This window comes from Actinia tenebrosa, unplaced genomic scaffold, assembly GCF_029948245.1.
Source record: "Actinia tenebrosa isolate PJP-AT-01 unplaced genomic scaffold, QUT_ActTen_1.0 PGA_scaffold5__44_contigs__length_20552954, whole genome shotgun sequence".
In the NCBI taxonomy this organism is placed as follows: domain Eukaryota; kingdom Metazoa; phylum Cnidaria; class Anthozoa; order Actiniaria; family Actiniidae; genus Actinia; species Actinia tenebrosa.
In genome coordinates, this window is record NW_028292582.1 from 10,068,835 (window position 1) to 10,087,714 (window position 18,880).

The 18,880-nt window shown below is 35.7% G+C and overlaps 3 protein-coding genes and 1 long non-coding RNA gene across 4 annotated transcripts; 2 read left to right on the forward strand and 2 right to left on the reverse strand.

Annotated features, from left to right (window-relative positions):
- Positions 1-767: 767 nt before the first annotated feature.
- On the forward strand, positions 768-2,480 carry LOC116286943 (uncharacterized). Its single transcript, XM_031693540.2, has 2 exons — positions 768-988; positions 1,813-2,480. The coding sequence occupies exons 1-2, from the start codon at positions 768-770 to the stop codon at positions 2,474-2,476; spliced, it is 885 nt and encodes a 294-aa protein (XP_031549400.2). The 3' UTR covers positions 2,477-2,480.
- Positions 2,481-4,914: 2,434 nt separating this feature from the next.
- LOC116286969 (chromatin modification-related protein MEAF6) lies at positions 4,915-10,449 on the reverse strand. The gene is made up of 8 exons (XM_031693570.2): positions 10,353-10,449; positions 9,439-9,551; positions 8,722-8,809; positions 8,264-8,306; positions 7,617-7,715; positions 6,864-6,897; positions 6,442-6,505; positions 4,915-5,709 (listed from the first exon to the last, which is right to left on the reverse strand). The coding sequence occupies exons 1-8, from the start codon at positions 10,425-10,427 to the stop codon at positions 5,692-5,694; spliced, it is 534 nt and encodes a 177-aa protein (XP_031549430.2). The 5' UTR covers positions 10,428-10,449; the 3' UTR covers positions 4,915-5,691.
- Positions 10,450-11,285: 836 nt separating this feature from the next.
- On the reverse strand, positions 11,286-13,512 carry LOC148906518 (uncharacterized). Its single transcript, XR_016121401.1, has 2 exons — positions 13,327-13,512; positions 11,286-12,060 (listed from the first exon to the last, which is right to left on the reverse strand). It is a non-coding gene; the product is annotated as an uncharacterized LOC148906518 (long non-coding RNA).
- Positions 13,513-15,867: 2,355 nt separating this feature from the next.
- On the forward strand, positions 15,868-18,340 carry LOC116286974 (G protein-coupled receptor 161-like). The gene has a single exon (XM_031693575.2). It carries the CDS (start codon positions 16,405-16,407, stop codon positions 17,449-17,451), a length of 1,047 nt encoding a protein of 348 aa, XP_031549435.1. The 5' UTR covers positions 15,868-16,404; the 3' UTR covers positions 17,452-18,340.
- Positions 18,341-18,880: the final 540 nt, after the last annotated feature.

Consider the following 18,880-nt stretch of genomic DNA (forward strand, 5'->3'; position numbering starts at 1 on the left):
CCGAAACACAGGATTTAATCCTCTCCAACAAAAGCTTCCTGCCAACTAAACATTAGTCAGTGATTCCGACAAAGGCGGCTTAGGCGATATAAACCACTTAAAACATGAGTACAGCTTCTCATTTAAGTCTGCTAATTAAACATGTCATTCCAACAAAGGAAGTCAGCTCATTAATTCAAAAACTTCGTTTTTTAAACAAAGGATTTTGAATTGTGTTTTAAAACACCTTCCCCAAACCTTTCCAGGCCCCGATTTCGATCAGAACCTCTACTCGGGCGGCCGGCCGGTCTTCCCATGATGGTTGGATGTAGATCACCCCTCCCCCTACCTCACTGGAACCTCACTTAGAATAGCCGTTACGTCACCTCTGTAAAAACCCTGATGGGGGTGGGGGGTTGATCCACGATCCACATGATCCACGATCCACATGGCGTAGAACTCTCATTTCATATCTACTAACGCATCTGATAACCAACATTCCAGTGCACAAAACATTGTTTTCTTTTGCGTTTCAAATGAAGAATAAAATAAAAGAAGTTGATAGCTCAGAATAAAACAAGAAAGGCGCGAAAATGAGAACAAAGCGTGCGGACTGAGGTATTTGACATTCCTGCGAATGCGTTCCCGCCTTAATGGAGCGCCGTGATTGGCTGAAGCCAGCAAGGCGCGTAAATCAAAATTATATTTGTGGCGTCCAGTACTTGTTCTTCATTCGGCTATGATCCTTTGTACGATCAGCTTTGTGGCAAAAAAAAAAGAGCTTCTTTATGGAAAAACATCTGATGTTTACTCCAAATCACGTAAATCCAGCCATAACAGACTTCAAAAGATACGAAGGGTTCTTCCCAGAGATCAATGAGAGTTCTTGTGATCGTTTTTCGATGGTAAAAGAGAAAGCAACGCAGAGTCCGGAGTCGTCTCGTAGTCTTACTTCGAGCTTCTCTTTCACTGATGATGGATTATCGAACGCCTCATCTTCCTTCTCCAGGTAATCATTTTAATATCTTCTAATTCTGATAGAAAAGAAATACCAAATCAAACAAAACCTTTCCTAAGTATATTTTTTCAAAGCTATTCATTCAAAATGGATTCCAAGAGAAGACGAATCAAACTGGTAGCCATTTTGATTTTGAGTTCAAGCTTCCTAAAATTTAACATCGAATTTTTACAACAATTTCAAACTTTCAAATCCTTATAGCATTATTTTAAACCTAAGTTATTAGTTGTTTATCGAAATCAGAAACAGCCGTTTTCTTAATTGTCAGGTTTGTTTTAATTTGGTCCTTTTTATCATAACAAAGAGACGAAAATCATGCCATTTTTCATCAGCATAAGAATCAGCTAAAATGCTTAAAATTAAACATCTAGATTGTTAAGCTTAAAGTATTTTAATGGGGTTTTCAATAGCATCGATAATTGCATTCTTCTAATTTGTAAACAAAAGTTGATTGCACTTCTTTTAACAAGTTTAAGATTTTAAAAAATGTTGATCTATTCACAATATCTATTGTGTAAAGTTTATCCAAAAGATTCCAGTTTTATCATACACAAAATACTTTGTACTAATATTTTGAACTTATTTCCTTTTTACGTTTTAAACTCGGCAATAACTATAATATTTATCCTTTAGCTAAACATTTGCTTTCTAAAATATTATTTTGGAAATATTTTGAAAATATTCATATAAATTTAGAGCGATTTTCTTGCCTTCCATTCTTTAAATTTGATGTTATACTAAAGCTTATTTCTTTAATTATATTAGCCTATTTACTAAATACTAATTTTCTAATATCGATTATCTTTCTATGATAGTGGAGAAGATAGTCCAGGAACGTCCAAGTTCAGTGAAAGTTTCACGAGTTTCTTTGAACAAACCAAAAACTTTCTCAAAACCCCCACGAAAGCTTCCATCACCCGACCAAGCCCACGAAAGCCCCTAAAACCGATGAAGAGCGCCAACGAAAGTGACCCAGACTTCAGAGGGGTGACACTGCAGATGAAAACTAAAATGACCAAAAGCAAGCACACTAAGAAACCCAAAGCTCAACTGGTCATAGATTGCTGTTTTTCTGCCAAAAAGAAAAAGCCTATCACCTCTCCCGACGGGAAACCCTTGAGACGAAGATCCTCTTCCCCCAAGTTCAACCCAGCTATTTATAGGCTAGGTCAGTCGACCCCAAGCTATTTCACTAACGACCCGTGCTTCGATCCCGATTTGGGTGTGTCTCCGCTACAACTAGAGAAAGAGTGTGCATCCTGTGGAGCCATAAAGACACCCCTATGGCGTGATGCCGAGGACGGCACCCCTCTCTGCAACGCTTGTGGTATCCGATATAAGAAGTATCGAATCCGCTGTCTGCAGTGCTGGTACATCCCTAAGAAGGAAGAGAAGGCGTTGCCATTTTGCCCCTGCTGTAGCCACTCGTTCAAGGTGAGCCTGACGAGAAGAGGTAGTGCTAACAGCATCTTCGACTAAAAAGGATTATATAGCTATAAGATCATACGGATCGATGCGAAACAAAAACTTGCGCATGCCCCTGCACCGGCAATTTAATCGTCTTCGTGTCCCCGAAGTAGAGAATCTTATTACTTAAACATATATATTATACAAAATGATGTGAAACATTGCAGAGAGACATGGGAAGTTATTCTTCGGGTTTCGCATTGATCAGTCGTGAGATACTCACTATTCTAGTATGGTTATAAGTATAATAGTTTGGTCATAAAATGGTATGTAGAGTGAAAGATATTTCCGGTGAAAAAGAGACAGAAAGAGAGAGAAAGAGAGAAAGAGGGAATGAGGGTATGTGTGTTGAGAGTTTTATAACTTTAATATTATAAAATTTTGATTTCTTAAGGATTTTGAAAATTTAATGACAAAGGGAGGGCGTGGTAACTTCATTCAAAAGGTTGAAAATCAGATATTAACCTCCATATTCTCCCTTACTTATAAATTTTCTCCTCCTGGCGTTTGGCTCTGCACTGATCAAATGTACACAGCCTTCTAGTTTCTGAATCTGCGCCATCTTGAAAGGTAGTCGTGCCTTTGCATCGAAGGGAGACGAACGGTGAGCTTGCAATGATAGAGACCTTGGACAATTATTCACATGTCTCTATCATTGCAAGCTCACCGTTCGTCTCCCTTCGATGCAAAGGCACGGCTACCTTTTAAGATGGCGCTGGGAACTGTGAAGGGGACTATTGACTTTCAACCTTCCCCATCATTTTCATGACCACTCCTTATCGTTTCTAAAGATTTTCGCTTCACTTCGATGTGAATGTTACTGTTTACAAACTACAAAGGGAAAGACCAAGTCTTCGTAAAAAATTAATTTTAGGGATAATTTTTTATAATTCTATCCCTACTTTTATATTCTTTGTTACTTTTTATAATAATAAATAATGATAATAACAGCTATTATTAATAGTAGTAGTTTTTATAGTTTCAAAATATCTCTGGTTTTCGAGTGTGGTGATAACATATTGTAATTAAAAAGTATCAACAACAAAAAAAAAAAAAAAAAATTATAAAAAAAAATCTTAACGCCAAGAATCGAGAGTGGAAGCAGAACCAATACGATTGAAAAAAAAATCATTATTTTCAAACATTTTTTCTTAAATATTCATTTTTCATTTTCAATTTTTCCATTATTCATTATTTTTGTATTTTTCAATATTCTTTTTCTTAACTTTTTTTATTTTTTTTATTGCCATTATTCACTGTTCCTTGGTCTTCGGTTGTATTTCAAACCGTTATTCATTATGTTGCTTCCACCCCCTTGAACTTGAACTGATATTCGAACATCCATGTTGTTGCAATAGTAGCATTTGAAATATCTCAAGAAGCATCTTTTTTTAAATATTAGAATTCAATAATACATTCATTCTGTTAAAAAAGGTTTTAAAAATCAATAAAACAGCCTGATTTCTTTCTTCGTAGAATAAGTTAGAAAACCTCAAAAAATGTAACAACTTAGGTTTTAGTCTTCAGAACTTTTTGGCGTTCTTTAATAATCTTTGTCGAATTATTACTAATTATTTGTGAATGTTGGGATTGTAATGACATGTAAATACTAACGGAATTAAAGGTCGAGTACTTAAGGTTGTCCTTGGAAACAACTTTTATTTTAAATACTAGATTTTAAATACACCTACTTCAAAAAACGTTGTCGGTCGAAGATCCAAAATGAGAACGAGTAGCACGCTGCAAATATTAATATATTTACAGCCGAAAAACGTTAAAAAATTTACATTAGAATATGAAATGGGCAGAGAACATAAAAGCACAAAAATTCTGTTCACTCAGATTTTGGACTGACAAAGTTTTTTTGAAATAGGTGTATACCTTTGTGTGAATTTTCTTTAACTTTACGTCTGCTAGTCATGGAGAAGGGTTGGACCTTGGCATCCATAATCAGTTCCCTACATCAACGGTATGTAAGGGATAAGGGACGGACCATTAGATTTTTGAGTGGGGTGGGGCTGGGCAAAAACAAAAAAAAGTGAGTGTTCATAAAAAGACTCCTCCCCCCCCCCCCCCCCCCCAAAATTCCTGGACCCCCCTGAAGATGTTGGCTAAAAATGTTTGCAAAATGTGGGGTTCAATAATCCTTTTCATAGTCTAAGAATCGATTCCACTGCGCATGCGATTTTATCCCGAATTTCTCACCTTCTTTTGTTCTTAATTAAACAAAAGGTGAGAAATTCGGGATAAAATCGCATGCGTAGTGGAATCGATTCTTATACTATGAAAAGGATTATTGCCAGGAATGGGTCGAAATGTCGGGTAAAATGTTGGATCCGAAAATGTTGGGTCAAATGTTGGATCGGTTGTCAGGGCCTTAACTTGTTCCTAAAGACAGTAAGCGTCTAGGAGAATAATATACAATATAAGAAAGATAACCTTGATACAAGTTGAAGATACAAGTATTTATTATATGGAAAGCTGATCCAGATGTAAAGCAATCTGATTGGTTCCCTGACCCTTTAGAATCCAGGTACAGTCGAGTCGTCATTGCATTTTGAAGTTTAAAATTTCTTTGTGTAGCATTACGCATTGCATTAAAAAAAGTAAAATTGTATTGGTAAAAGAATATCAGCCTTATTCTTTTATTTTCTGTTTTATGATCTGTGCTAAAAAGGGACTAGTGTTACTATTAAAGCAGTTTTCCTATGACTGCGAAAAGCTTGCAGCACGAACACGGCCGTGACACGGCAAGGCATATGCCAGACCTATAAGATTGCTCAAAAATTTACTCTCCATCCAATCAAATGCCCAAAACACAGCACGGACATGGCATGGACATAGACATGCCAAGGTCAGTGCACTGTCAGACCAATCACATTGTGCAAGAAAAAAATCTGCCAATCAAAATTCTAGAAAGCACCACGGCCGTCATTGCATGAAATACACACAGCACTGAGCTTTTTAGTCAAATGAAAACTGCTCTAGCTTACTATTTTTTCACTGGCCAAGTACATATTTACTCTACTACAAGAAAGCAAGAAAGAAGACTAAAGGGAAGAGATGTCTTGCAACAACAGATCTACTGTAATGCCAGGGGACCAGCCTTTGCCATAATAGGATTTATCGTCTGTATGTGCAGCACTATATACAATTTATGAGCAAGGAATATCAATTGTCTGTCCGTCTATCTGTCTGTCTGTCCATCTGTCTGTTAGGTAAGCACATTAGTCGTCCAGTTCTTCCTAAAAATAAAAATAACAAAGAAATTACGATTACTTTGTATATGGCATGACCTTTCATTATTCAAGTTTTAGACCTCATTATAGACCAAATGTCATTCTCTTGAAAATAAGATTCTTTGTTTGAGTTGTATCAATATACATGTGTCTTCTTATGTGTAGCCATTAAACAAAGCTTGCTCCCGCAACACGCTCCCGCAACACGCTCCCCCAACACGCTCCTGGAGCAAAGCTCCCTCGTCTGTACCATCGATTTCACGCGGGGAAAAAAAAATGCACAACAACACTTTTGCTTTTGCTCCCGGGTTTTGCTCCCTCATATCAAAATGGTTAAATATGATGGAGCACGCTTGAGGAGCAAATCTGTTGCAGAATCGTGTTTCAGGAGCAAGCTCCCTCGTGTGTACTGAAACTTTTATTGCCGCGCAACAACCTGTCTCCAGTTGGCCAATCAAATTGCCTTATTTGTTGATAACTAGTTCCCATGCTCCAATCGGGTTGTTTTGGCGTTTAGTACCCTAGTGTGTACTGGTCTAGCAAAATGACCCAGGATTACCCAAGAGCGTGTTGCAGGAGCAAGCTCCCTTGTGTGTGCCAGCCTTTACAGGCAAAACACCATTTCTCTATCACATTGCTTTTTAAAAAAATGCAAAAACTTTCAGTTTAGAGGGTGCTGAGGGGATGCGGATGCCTACGGGCCTGCAATGTCACCATAGTGATGAGATATCTCCCTACCTCTAGCTCTCCTATGCTTGGCTCTCTTGATCGATGACCAGCTTTTTTGACTCTCAGTTCAATTCTGTATAGGATTCATAAAAAAGCCGTTAATATAAAATACAGTACAGTACATCCAAATTCCACCAATATATCAAACAATCTTGCAGCTCTCGTAAAGCTGATTCTGGTTTTAATTGTGTGTTTAAACCTTTTCATCCTTCACATGCACTCATGAAGGTCCATGTTTGGACCAATAAATCTGTTTTTAATACAAATTATTTCAATTCAATGTGAAGTTCCAGAAATTATCCATGCACCCCCACCCCCACAGGGGAATTGGGAATTTCCGAGAGGGGGGGGGGGGGGGTGGACAGAGAAAGAACAAAATTAGAGGTTGTAAGGAAAAAAAGTGGCATTTCTGGGGGCTGGGTATTAAATACCTGTGTCTCTTGTGTTTTCGCTTTTTATGAGATGCTAAAGAAACAAAAAAGAATAGATAAGTTATTGTGTATTATTAGTGCACATGCGCAAGTTGATGATGAGTAGGGTAAGGTGAAATTTAAACAGCATCCACTTACTAAAAATAGCCCAACTGGGAATTTACATGGGGCCACGTTATTAAGAAGTTTCCCTCTTATTTATGCTCTCTTGGCTAATTCTATTGTTTTATGGCGCATGCCGCGCACGTTATTAAGAAGTTTCCCTCTTTTATTTATGCTCTCTGGCCAAATTCTATTGTTTTCTTTTGATTGATTAGTGCTACTTAGCACTAAATATATAGTGCAAATTATTGCACACTTTTAGTGTTTGTACTCTAATGTCTAGACATTACTCCCAAATAATAATGCTCAAATTTATTCCATTGTTTTCTTTTTACTGTTAGTCACTAATTACGCTTGTTTCAATAAACGTCTGTTGGAAATCTGTCAGAAATGTGAGACATGAAATGAACAAATTGTAGGCTGCGAGCTGTGAATTTAAATGTGAAAGAAAGTAATAATTTTTTTTTTTCTTTTTAATAAGTAGTACACAACAAGCTTATATCTATATATGCCACCACCTTTGAACAATGACCTGTGCTTGCGAATTGTATCAGATTTCAGCTCTCTGACCAAGGACATTTATTTGAAATGGATGTAGACAACTTTGTTTCACAGGCCAAATTGAATAACTCCAGTAATATATATACATACCTTTATGTACTTTGCCAATGTGTGAGTGTGAGACATGATTTGGATTTGGATGAGAATGATGGATATGGTTACTATTGACTTCTGATTCCATCACATCTTCTGAACAAACAAAAACAAAAAAAACAAAATTTAAAAAAAAACATAGTCCAGATTGGGGCAGAACACTTGAAAATCTTATCCAGCCCTGATACATAACTTCTGAGGTGATCTAGTACGTAGCTAACTCACAGATTGAATTGAAACTTAATGCATAGACCCCTTGCATGTGACGTCAAAGCAGCTCAATTTAGAGGACAAAACAAAAGAATTTCAATCTCCTGAGAATTGGAAACCTATCGTTATGTCCTCTGAATTGAGCTGCATTCCTCAAGTGGTCTATTGGGTTTAGCAGAGAGAGCCAAAACCAGAGAATACAAGAAAAAAATTAAACCAATGGAGAGACCAAAAAAACTCGACTCTCATGGGAGAGAGAGAGAAAGCAAAAGAGAGCAAAACCAGAGAATCAGAGAAAAAAATTAAATCAATGGAGAGATCAAACAAACTCTACTCTCAGGTGATGCCAAGTCTAGAATTTACAAACACAAGACCTTAGAGGTGAGAGGAATGTGTGTATGAGTACTACACCACCTGTGATATTAGGAACTTACTTTTATCTCCCTGAGGATCTGTGAGTCCTCCTGCTGCAATGGCCTATGAAATAAAATTTTCCATAAATAAAGTCATGTTAATGTCACAACATCGCAAGAATTTAATATTTGGATCTGGGCGATTTGCAAAAACACTGGAGGTTCTTAAAACAGTGTTAAGTAATTCAATTTCATCAAAACATGGACCAGCCAGGCTAATCAAAGTAAGGGCAGTCCTAACTAACATGTTGAACCTGAAACAACCTATAGGCTGATATAAGTCAGGGCACAGCTAATTCTGTGGAAAAAAAAAATAAAGAAAAATCCTTGAATCAAGGGAAAGACCCATCAAACTGAGTTGAGTCCAGGAACTGAGCCCAAAAGCCCAAAGATGAGAGAGAAGTACAAACGATCGCTAATGGTCTTGAAAATTGCATCTTGAAAATTAAAAAAAAACTATCCTGGAATGAATAACTTACAGCATGAGATGTAATAGATGACTTGGAGAATAATCTTTCAGCATCTTTAAATTTTCTGTTCCGTCTTTCAACTTTTGTGTTTGTTGTTCTAAAAGAGAGTTACAGCACAATTGTCAACCTAAAAAAATCTGTTCTAGTTTGCTATCAATCATTTGGGAAAATAAATACAGCTTTTAAGCATGTTTTCACTTGTGTCAAAAAACAACTTCCAGTAAATAAGATTTCTTTTTTTGGTTCGGTTTTCCCTTGCCGTTTTTGAGGTCATATCTGCCCGAAGTGAGATGCTCTGTATATAAAATGCAGGGTCCACAGTGATGTTCAATGAGGAGGGTGGAAAAGACGTTCATGTTATCTTCACAATCATTACACCTGTCAGGATTACCAGCCAAAGGTTTTACTGGACAAGTTCCAATTCTGGCTGAACATTGTCTGATGACCTGCTGTTGTTATATACCCTCTTGTATCAATAGAACTCTTTGGCTCTGGCGTAATGTTTTCCCATTTCAGACCTCATGTCATTCCCTAGAGTATCATTTCTTTAAGGTTTGCGCTCGGTTGCACATGAGAAGACACATGAATATGGATACAGCTCAAACAAAGAATCTTATTCTCAAGGGAATGACACGTAGTCTGGAATGGGAAAACATTACCCCAAGCCGAAGAGGTCTATTTAATAATTATTGCCCAGCAAAATCCATTCTTTGTCCTGAGACTTACTTGCTTGTCAACAGTCTATCCCATCCTCTAATAATGTTTCCATACAGCTGCGTATCTTCCAGGTAACTTCCTTCAAATGCGTAAATCTGTCTTTCTAGGTTCGCTAGGCTTTCCTATTACAGAATAACAGTATTTAGTAACTCTCTTTGCCTTGTGCCCTCCACCTTCTGAAAACTCTGGCCACACTGCTGAAAACTGTTTGACCATTTTTCTATTTTCCATATTCAAGCCCTACATGTATGTAAATGAAGGGGCAGATCCAGTATTTTTTTTAAAGCGGGGTGACTATTATGAAAGTTTTACAAGGAATTTGAGGAAAAGTGGGTGACTGATACAATATACTGAGAAATTAGGTTAAAGGGGGGGAGGGGGGGTGATTAGTCACCCCTTTTACCACCGATTACCATCCGTCCCTGGAATGTTGACCATTTCCTAATTCACAAACTTATCAACCCTGTTGATCTTCCATTATTTTTAACTTACAAATTTATCGATCCAACATATCTGTATTAAAGTGAAAAAACTAGCTTAAAATATTTGAAAATTAAGCGGGAAAAACAAATCACGCGAAACGTTTCAGTACTTGATTCAAGTATCAATTCTCCTTACATGTCAGTACGAACTTATTTTCTCTCAACCTGACAAGCTCAAATTCTCTACAATTTATAGAGAATTCTCAACATTTTCAGTTATTTTTCGATTACTTAAGTGCTTAATTCATTGACAATGTTTGAATTCCCAAATAAACTTAAAAATTACGTTAATTTTTGACGAAGAACAGTTTGGCGCCACAAATACGTCATCAAATATTCACACAAAAAATCACCAAAAATATAGAGTAAACCAAGAAAAAAGCGGTAAGAAGGTTCAAAATACTTTTGAGGTGTCGTTTTGGTGCGAAGTGGGCTACTTACAGCAATATCTGCCCGTTTTTTGATCAGTTCTGCCAGCTCTGTTCGAGTATCTGTTACTTTGTTGGGCGCCGCCATCTTGGTTCACTTCCGATTTTCCACAAAGGTCCCGGATGTATATGAGTCATCTTGGCGCAGAGTATTATGGGAATGTTGGACAAAAACTTTCACTTTTATTCCGTATTTCCTCATCTCTTTACTTTTTCTTTCTTTCGATCCCTTCTTTTTGTTTTTGTCTTCAAAAAGAAACAGTTATCTTTATGCATATTTTATACGCAGAAATTAAAAGCTAAATCTACTTTTCTTCGTTTTTATCATCACTCATCATCATCGCTAGCTATCATCGTTCGGGGGGCGCTGCAAAACATCACAGTAATAACTTAATAACAGTCGAATCTATGCATTTATATTTCATGTGAACCAATATTTTGTGGGGGGCCAGGCAACCCCCAATAATTTCGTTCCGCCCGGTTCTGCCTCCCTCCCCCCTGTACATGCATTTTCCTTCTTATTTCTTTCGTTTTTCTCTTGTTTTTATTTTCATTATTATTTTTTAACGCGGGATCTTTTTTTCCTTTTTTCTTTTTAATTCTCCTTCAATACCTTTTTGTTACTTGTAGCATGCCAAAAAAAAAACAACAAAAAAACAAAAAAACAAAAACAAAAAAAATTAAACTAACAATAACATAACAGAAGTACTTACGATAACTATTATTAATAATAAAATATATTTTGTGACGTCATAATTTATGACGTCATAATATTTATGAAAAATTCTTCAGATGTTTCAAGCAAATACCATATAGACAGCTCGAAAGGTCTTGAGTAGTATTTTATTTCCACTAAGCTTTAATAGTGGGAAAATATATTTATTAATTTTTAAAGTTTCTCGAAGGTTAAAACTTGGATTTTAAAAATATTTAGTTGTACTTTTGGCTGATTTTTGCTGATCTCACCTTATTTTCTTTAATTTTTTTGCTTTTCTTACTCTTTTCCTTTCTTTCTTTCTTTCTTTTTTGTAATTTCCGCTTTTTATTCATTTTAAATATTTTTCAGTAACTTTTGTTGTTGGAGTTAATCGTTATATACAGCTAATTGAAAAAACGTAGTCGGGTTCGAGAAGGTCATATCATCGCGATCGAAGCTAAGACTAAAGGATTTTGGGTACTCCGAAATGTGTATTATATTTGCATATAGACATGTAAAAGTGCAGAGTAGAGCAAAGTCGGTCGACCTAGATTAACAACATGCCAAAGCCATGATGCATAAAATGTGCACAGGAAGGGAAAACTGCAATACGCATGAAATTAGCATAATTGTTTGTCTTCCCATGCTCCCCTTCGGTCTTAGCTTTGGTGATATAGCCTTTTTTTGAACCCGACAACGTTTTTCAATTAGGTGTATTCAGTTCTCTTTTGGGTGATCCTCTGGGTTTTTTTTTTATGTTCTTTATTTTTACAAATAGAATTACTCGAATAGTTAACATGGGTAACCATTAATTTATAAATATGCATTATATATTCCGTCCATTCTATCCATTCTTTCGATCCAATCACTGTTTATTTCCATTCGCCTGATATTTAAACGAACTTTCCTGTGTCCGTTCGTGAGCCTTTATTAGATCATCCATCCAGTCCCTCATCACTTCACGGACCATATTAAGATTCTCAGTGTGTCTCTTGTTCTTTAGATTCAAAACTCTTAAATCTTCCTACGAAAATAAGATGCATCGTTTAGAAACATCAGCAGTATTATAATATGTTTGAGGAATATATGGTTCGCTACCGTGTTTATGCAAAACTGTTAAAAATTCTTTTATAAAAACAAACAAAACGGCTATACTTGTGTCTCTGTACTGTGATATAAGAACTCCGAAAGAAGCCTGCGTTCAGCCGGTATAATTTCCTCGAAATATAAACCGGTCTGCGAAACAGCGCCATAATTTGTAGCCTCCTTTGCAGCCTCACAGCGGCTGCAAAGGAGGCTACAGAATTGGTGGCTATGGTACTTTTCTGAGTCCTAATTATAAAAAATATTTTTTTAGCAGTATCCATCAGTCATGTTGTTGTCTTATCCTCTTGCCACGACCAAGATCCTTTGCGTCAAGACGAAAGATTGTTTCCATGTGACGTCATAATGAAATAGGGCAAAATGCGTATTATCAAACAACCTATAATAACTCGTATAAATATTTGGAAGAAGATAGTATGGTTTTTGGAATATAAACTGAAACAAGTAATATGATTAACAGTCGATAATATTATAAAATACTTTTTAAAAAATCGTTTTAATTCCATTCGATTTACACTGAAAATTATGGTTAATCAGTGCCGAATAACCAAAGTAAACAAAATAGTTCGATTATTATCCAGCAAACAAATAAATGGAAGCTTAGTAAAAGGATGTAAGAATTGCGCGTATTTCTCGTCAAAGATTCTGCAGTTTTCTAAGTAAAATTTACCTGGAAAAAAATTAAATCTCATCATTTTTGTTTTTTGATTTTTCAAGCCTAAACCGACACTACTGAATTTGTCAAATTTTGGCCAATGAGAGCCGTTTTCTCTGAACGAAAAAATTCTCGCTTTGAAATATTTACGTGGGTTTAACCGTTTCCTACTCATCCACGGAAGAAATTATAACAGTCGAATCAGTTTTTGTATCGATTCAGTTTGGACTTCTATACTATTGATTTGAAAATATATTCCTGTTGATATAACGGCTGAAAAAAAACTTATTTGGTGAGAATTAATAAATATCTCATCGGAAACGTTTCAATACTTTTTGGGGGTAAAATTCATGATTAGATGAACCAGAGTGTCAACCACAAAAACCCTATGTATTATTTTGACTAATGCGACCTTTGAAAATGTCTCAAAAATCATTCTTATATACCACACCATTCATAGATTTAGATTTTGTTATCAAAGATTAACGTCTCATTAGTAAATTATTAGTAGAACGACGAAAAAAATCTCACCAGTTCGACATTAAACTTCGCAATATCTTCTTGCAATGATTGGATACCATCATCTAACTGTTGAGTTTCCATCCGTTTTGCGTATCAAAAATCGATAAAATCAAAATCATATCCCCTTGGAAAAAAAGTTCTTAAATTGTCATTAGCGGCGAGATGACATTCCGACTTTTGAGTCGTGCTAAGGAATGTATTTTCCGAAAAGCATTATGACGTCATATAGCGTCAGACGTTCTTATTATAATAAGTGCGCATGCGCGATGTGAACTGTCGATCACGTGGTTTTCTTGCCTTTTCGTCGTCTTTCGAAGCATAGACAATGAAAGGTCTGTGTATAAGATTGTGGTTTGTGGTAATAAATCACGTGATTAGTTCCGACGAATGTTGTAACTGCTAAAATAATGTAAACTGATGCTAATAAGAGGTATTTTTTAAAAAGGAAACGCATTTTCGGGCTTTAATTCCGGATGAAAATAGAAACCAGTGAGAAAATAGCGACCAGAAACAACAAACACTTGTCGATTTCAGTCACGGTATATGTCGAAAATACCCAATGTTCACGGCCTCCGTATGAACACAAAATTCAATAACTCAAACTGATTTTTGGATATGTTCTAGAAGAACATCTAAATAGTTCATGACGTGAGTTTCATTGAGAAAAAAAGTTGCGCACTTGATTAAATTTTTTTGGCGTAGCAAGGGTCAAATCTCACAGTGAATGCCACTCAATTCTAAATATCATCTGACCGCTTTCAATAAATAGCTAAAACCATTATTTTATACCCAATCAACTCTCAAACATCTCTTCTATCAATTTATAAACATATAGTTTTCATATCTTTTTCCTATTCTGTATGCGTTAGTTGTTTTTGGACCGGTTTGATTCAACTGAAAATTTGCATACTTCTGAGATCGCCGCTAGGCCAACAGTTTTTCTCGAATTTTAGCGGTTTTTTGAAAAACTAACTACACCACGTTTGTTTACTCGGTAATGCCTTCCAGCAAACCAAAAATGAACAAAATCGAAATTTTGACCGTGACCGGCCGATGCTCGATATTAGTGGACCTTTGCTCTTAATTGTTCTTATTTCACAGCTGGTGGGCTACAAGAAGCAAGAAGTCATACATCAATTCCCGCTATGCAGGTATAATGCTGTCAAAATCTATTTCCAGCGCCGAAAATTTAATCCATCATAATAAGTATAACCTACCTAGAAATATTTTATTTTTCGACGAACATCTGTTCTGAGTCCTTTTCTTATCGTGTGCAAAACGAATATTTGATGCTACTCCGGTATATATTTCCTGCTCTTATTCTGCTTTTCTGTTAGAACTACATCAGCCTTTTTTATTTAATAACTTTAGTAAACATTACGAATCGAAAATGCCTATTTCCGCAACTTCTAAAGGAGATTCCGGGATTACGTTGTACTTTGAAAATGCCAGACTGATCATCGAAAGTCGGTCGTATTTACTTAATTTAATACAGTAATTTTTAAACGCAAACAAAAAGTTCCAGTAATATAATATTTTCGTAGGATGCTATATTTTTAATTTCGTTTGAATCTCTTAACTAATATCAAAGGTGCTGTCTTAAATGTTAATGAATTTTTGGCTCATTTCTTATTCTATTCAATTGATTATTGTCCGAGTTATTTTCACACTTCTTCCTATTTTAATGTTTTCACTTCTCGCTTCGTTTGTTCGGCGTTCTTTATTAATGTTTTTTGCTTTGTTGTTTTCCTTCGTTCCTTCGTTCATTCCTTCCTCATTTATTTTCTGTTTGTTGTTGTCATCACGGGCACTTGTAACACCTGCAATAGGAAGTCAATGTCAGGGGTCTATATGAAAATAAACTAAAGGCTACTTTGGCTACGTATGCTTAAAAAATGACCCAATTATCAAACGATTCAGAAATACAAAAATACAAAAAAAAAAAAAAAAAAAAAAAGAAAAAAAAAAAAAAACCTTTTAGTTTAATTTTAAAAAGTGTAATGCAGTTTTTTACGAGAAAACAAATTACTTTTCGAATACTTTATTCGATTCAAGCATACGCCTATAATATATACATACATATATATATATATATATACACTCGATTGCAGAAACGTTGTAGTATACATATATACATTTATACAAATACCTAATGAGATACATATTGCAATTTTACTTTTTTAACCCTCAAAACCAATCGATTTATAATCTGTAGGATATAAAACACAAGAATAAAATATTTTGACGTTCATTGAATGAAACAAATAATAAATAAAGCGAGTTTTCTGTTTTGCATATCATTAAATATACTGAATAAATTAGGTATTCGTATAAATGTATACTACAACCTTTCTGCAATCGAGTGTATATATATATATACATATACATATATATATATATATATATATATAACCTTAAATCCTAGAATTTTCTTAATTGAAAAATCAATCAAAAAATACCTAAATATACAAAATTAAAATTGAATATTTGACAAATGAATGTCTTTCCTCTACCTAAGGGGGATTTTTTTATAGGTGCTAACGAGTGATTCCAATTAAACGAGGGCTTTTCCTAATCCAAAGTGGACTTTAATTATGATTGCATAGTTAAACATAATTGGTGTGTTACGTTGCCCATGACGTTTATTACTATCGAGTTGAAAAATGATAAGTGGTTCTCATACGTTGACAAGTCGTCATGTAAGCTCTGGGCCGACGAAGGACCGATTGTGTTCACCTAACAAAACAAATACAGCTTGCTGTGCTCGTGGTAAAGGAGGCAAGGGGCTTAGTAGAGTGAACGTAGCTTAACGTCTATTTGTATAGTCGTGTTATTTAGAATATAGGATTTGAATCTCCGAAGAATTACAAAATTCGACGTGGATTCAAATATCCAAGGACAACTCCTAAATTTAAGAATTCAGAGGAAATTGAAACTACAAATTTGACAAAAAAGCTATGGGACACCTTTATTCCTGACTGGCTCGTTACCCGGAAACGAGGAAGACAACAATTGCAAGGGAAGAAATCGGATTTGAATCGCGGTTTTCATTGCTGGGAGAATTCCTGTGTAGTTTAACTAAAGATCATGAATGCTACAGACAATGTGACAAATTCCAAGGGTTTTGACCCCCCAAATAATGATAAACAACCAGTTATCGAAACGGTTATTGCATCAGGTATTTTAAGTCTTATAATCGCTGGTGGAATCGCTGGAAATCTTTTAATCCTAACTGCTATCTATCGATACTCGAGTCTACGAACGATGACAAACGTCTTTGTCGCTAATCTCGCCGTGGCAGATCTACTATTATCAGTTCTGGCTATGCCATTTACATTAACTTCATCTATCACTGAAGATTGGGTATTTGGAAACACGATGTGCAAACTCCACGGGATTCTTAACTCTCTATTTTGTGAAGCTTCAATTCTTACGCTCACATTTGTGAGCCTGGAAAGATTCATCGCTATAATTTATCCCTTACAGTACCATACTTTGATAACTCCATTTTCGGTGAAAATTATGCTGTGTTTTATTTGGTTCCAGGCAATTGTTTGTGCGAGTTCTCCCTTTCTGTTTTCGCGTTACACGTTCCTATGGTATGAGCATTTGTGCACTATTGACTGGGCATTCAAGCCTATATATTCACTAACCTTTACTATTATATTTTTCTTCTTACCGTTTCTAATTATGATTATTTTTTACGGGTCAATTTTACGGACCGCTCTTAAGCAAAGGAACAAGATTTCTGGTGTCACCCTGGGAGAATTTCAAACAGAATCGAGTTATCTTAAAACTTTGTCTGTGAAGAAGGACGATTCAAATAACTTAAGGAAAATCAAGAAAGAAAACAAGGCTACTATTATGATCGCAATTGTGGTTGGAACCTTTTCTGTTTGTTGGTTCCCGCATGCAACTGGGGTTTACTGCCTTCTTACTCAAAACTGCAAATGGGGAAAGCCTTTTTTTGTCATTACTACTTGGTTAGCCATGTTGAACAGCGCACTAAACTCGATTATCTACGGTTTGATGAACACAAGTTTCAGACGCGCCTTTAAGAGTATTATAGTCTGTGATCGTTATTACAGTGACAACGATATAATTACAGTTGCTGAAAAATCTAGACGCTCCTAAAAAGCGGTCGTACTAACTCTCTTTCAAAACATTCATAACTTTGGCAAAAAGCTCTTAATTCAAAAGTATAACTTTCCATGTTCAGGTTTATTAGGTTACATTTACTGAAACAAGCGTTTTCAGTTGGGATGCGAATTAATATATGTTATTAGAAAATTTGACTATAGTATATTAGAGTTCAATGAGGAAAAAAATTAACGATTCTTTTACTCTTAACGTTTATTAAGGGCTGCAACTTTCCCTTTCAAAAGCCTTCAACCAATTTCGTTGTTCATATAGCTGCGTTTGAGCTGTTTTCTATTCTTGTTCATAGAGAACAAGCTCAAGCCTGTCATCTTACAGCCCTTCAAGTACCTACCCAAATAAATTGAAATCAAAATTTTCAATATTTATAAGGTCAAGCTAGAGTCGTCCCAAGCATTGTTTTTCAAGGAAGGCGTCTCTTCCTGCGAAACGTAATAATCTTAAGTCAACATAAATATACCGCAAACTAATTAAAAACAAACCCTTTATGAGCTCGATTGAGTTCGGTTTAATAAAACGAGAAAAATAAACAAATGGAGGAAGACAAATTAACTCGTAAGATTTGGGAAGTATAATTTCTTTGGACACGGAAATTGGTGAGCAATTTTTAATAATGACAGACAATAGCTTTGACAGAAGAAGACTTTTATTGATGCATTTGTTCTTTAATTTATTTCGTGTATACTGGCCCATTGCACCTGTTCTAAGAAGCAAATGGGGATTGGTCAGTTAGTTTTGCTGCTTGATAAGTAAAAGGTTCATAGTTTGATCCTCAGTGACCTCACACACTTGTTTTAAGGAGCATGCGTGGCTTGTTTGGTTTGTGTGCTGCCTGCTAAGCAAGAGGTCCATAGTTTGATCCTCAGTGACCTCACACACTTGTTTTAAGGAGCATGCGTGGCTTGTTTGGTTTGTGTGCTGCCTGCTAAGCAAGAGGTCTATAATTTGATTCTCAGTGACCTTACACACTTGTTTTAAGGAGCAAGCGTGGCTTGGTTGGTTTGTTATTTTTATATAGCGCCATTTTCATTTCTGTCCAATGGCGCTTTACAAATTACACTAAAAATATGTGGTAAAATCTAGTAAGACCCAACCTTTACACCGAGTCCCACATGCGACGAATCCAACGCAAACGAGCAAATGTTTCTTAATTCGTTTGCATTAAATTTTCCCCCCATTGATGTCTCAATCATTCGCGTGAGATTAAAAACGGCTGCACATCTAAAACGAAGATAAAAGCAAAGACAGCCGAAGAACACTTCAAACAATACTATCAAATTTTGGCATTTCACAATGACATGTGACAAACTAAGTACCTAAATTAAGTGTTTTGGGCTAAATTGAAATTCCGAATTTTTACTTTGAGTTGATATTTGCATTCGTTGTTTGAACTGTGTGGGATATT

What these genes read in the sequence shown, in the direction of transcription:
- LOC116286974 (XM_031693575.2), top strand. Translation starts at nt 16,405, where the DNA reads ATGAATGCTACAGACAATGTGACAAATTCCAAGGGTTTTGACCCCCCA.
- LOC116286969 (XM_031693570.2), bottom strand. Translation starts at nt 10,427, where the DNA reads ATGGCGGCGCCCAACAAAGTAACAGATACTCGAACAGAGCTGGCAGAA. An exon ending in AAAAACGGGCAGATATTGCT is followed by an intron (nt 9,552 to 10,352) that starts GTAAGTAGCCCA and finishes ATTCTGTAATAG; the next exon opens with GAAAGCCTAGCGAACCTAGA. An exon ending in AGATCCTCAGGGAGATAAAA is followed by an intron (nt 7,716 to 8,263) that starts GTAAGTTCCTAA and finishes TTGTTTGTTCAG; the next exon opens with AAGATGTGATGGAATCAGAA.
- LOC116286943 (XM_031693540.2), top strand. Translation starts at nt 768, where the DNA reads ATGGAAAAACATCTGATGTTTACTCCAAATCACGTAAATCCAGCCATA. An exon ending in GCCTCATCTTCCTTCTCCAG is followed by an intron (nt 989 to 1,812) that starts GTAATCATTTTA and finishes TTTCTATGATAG; the next exon opens with TGGAGAAGATAGTCCAGGAA.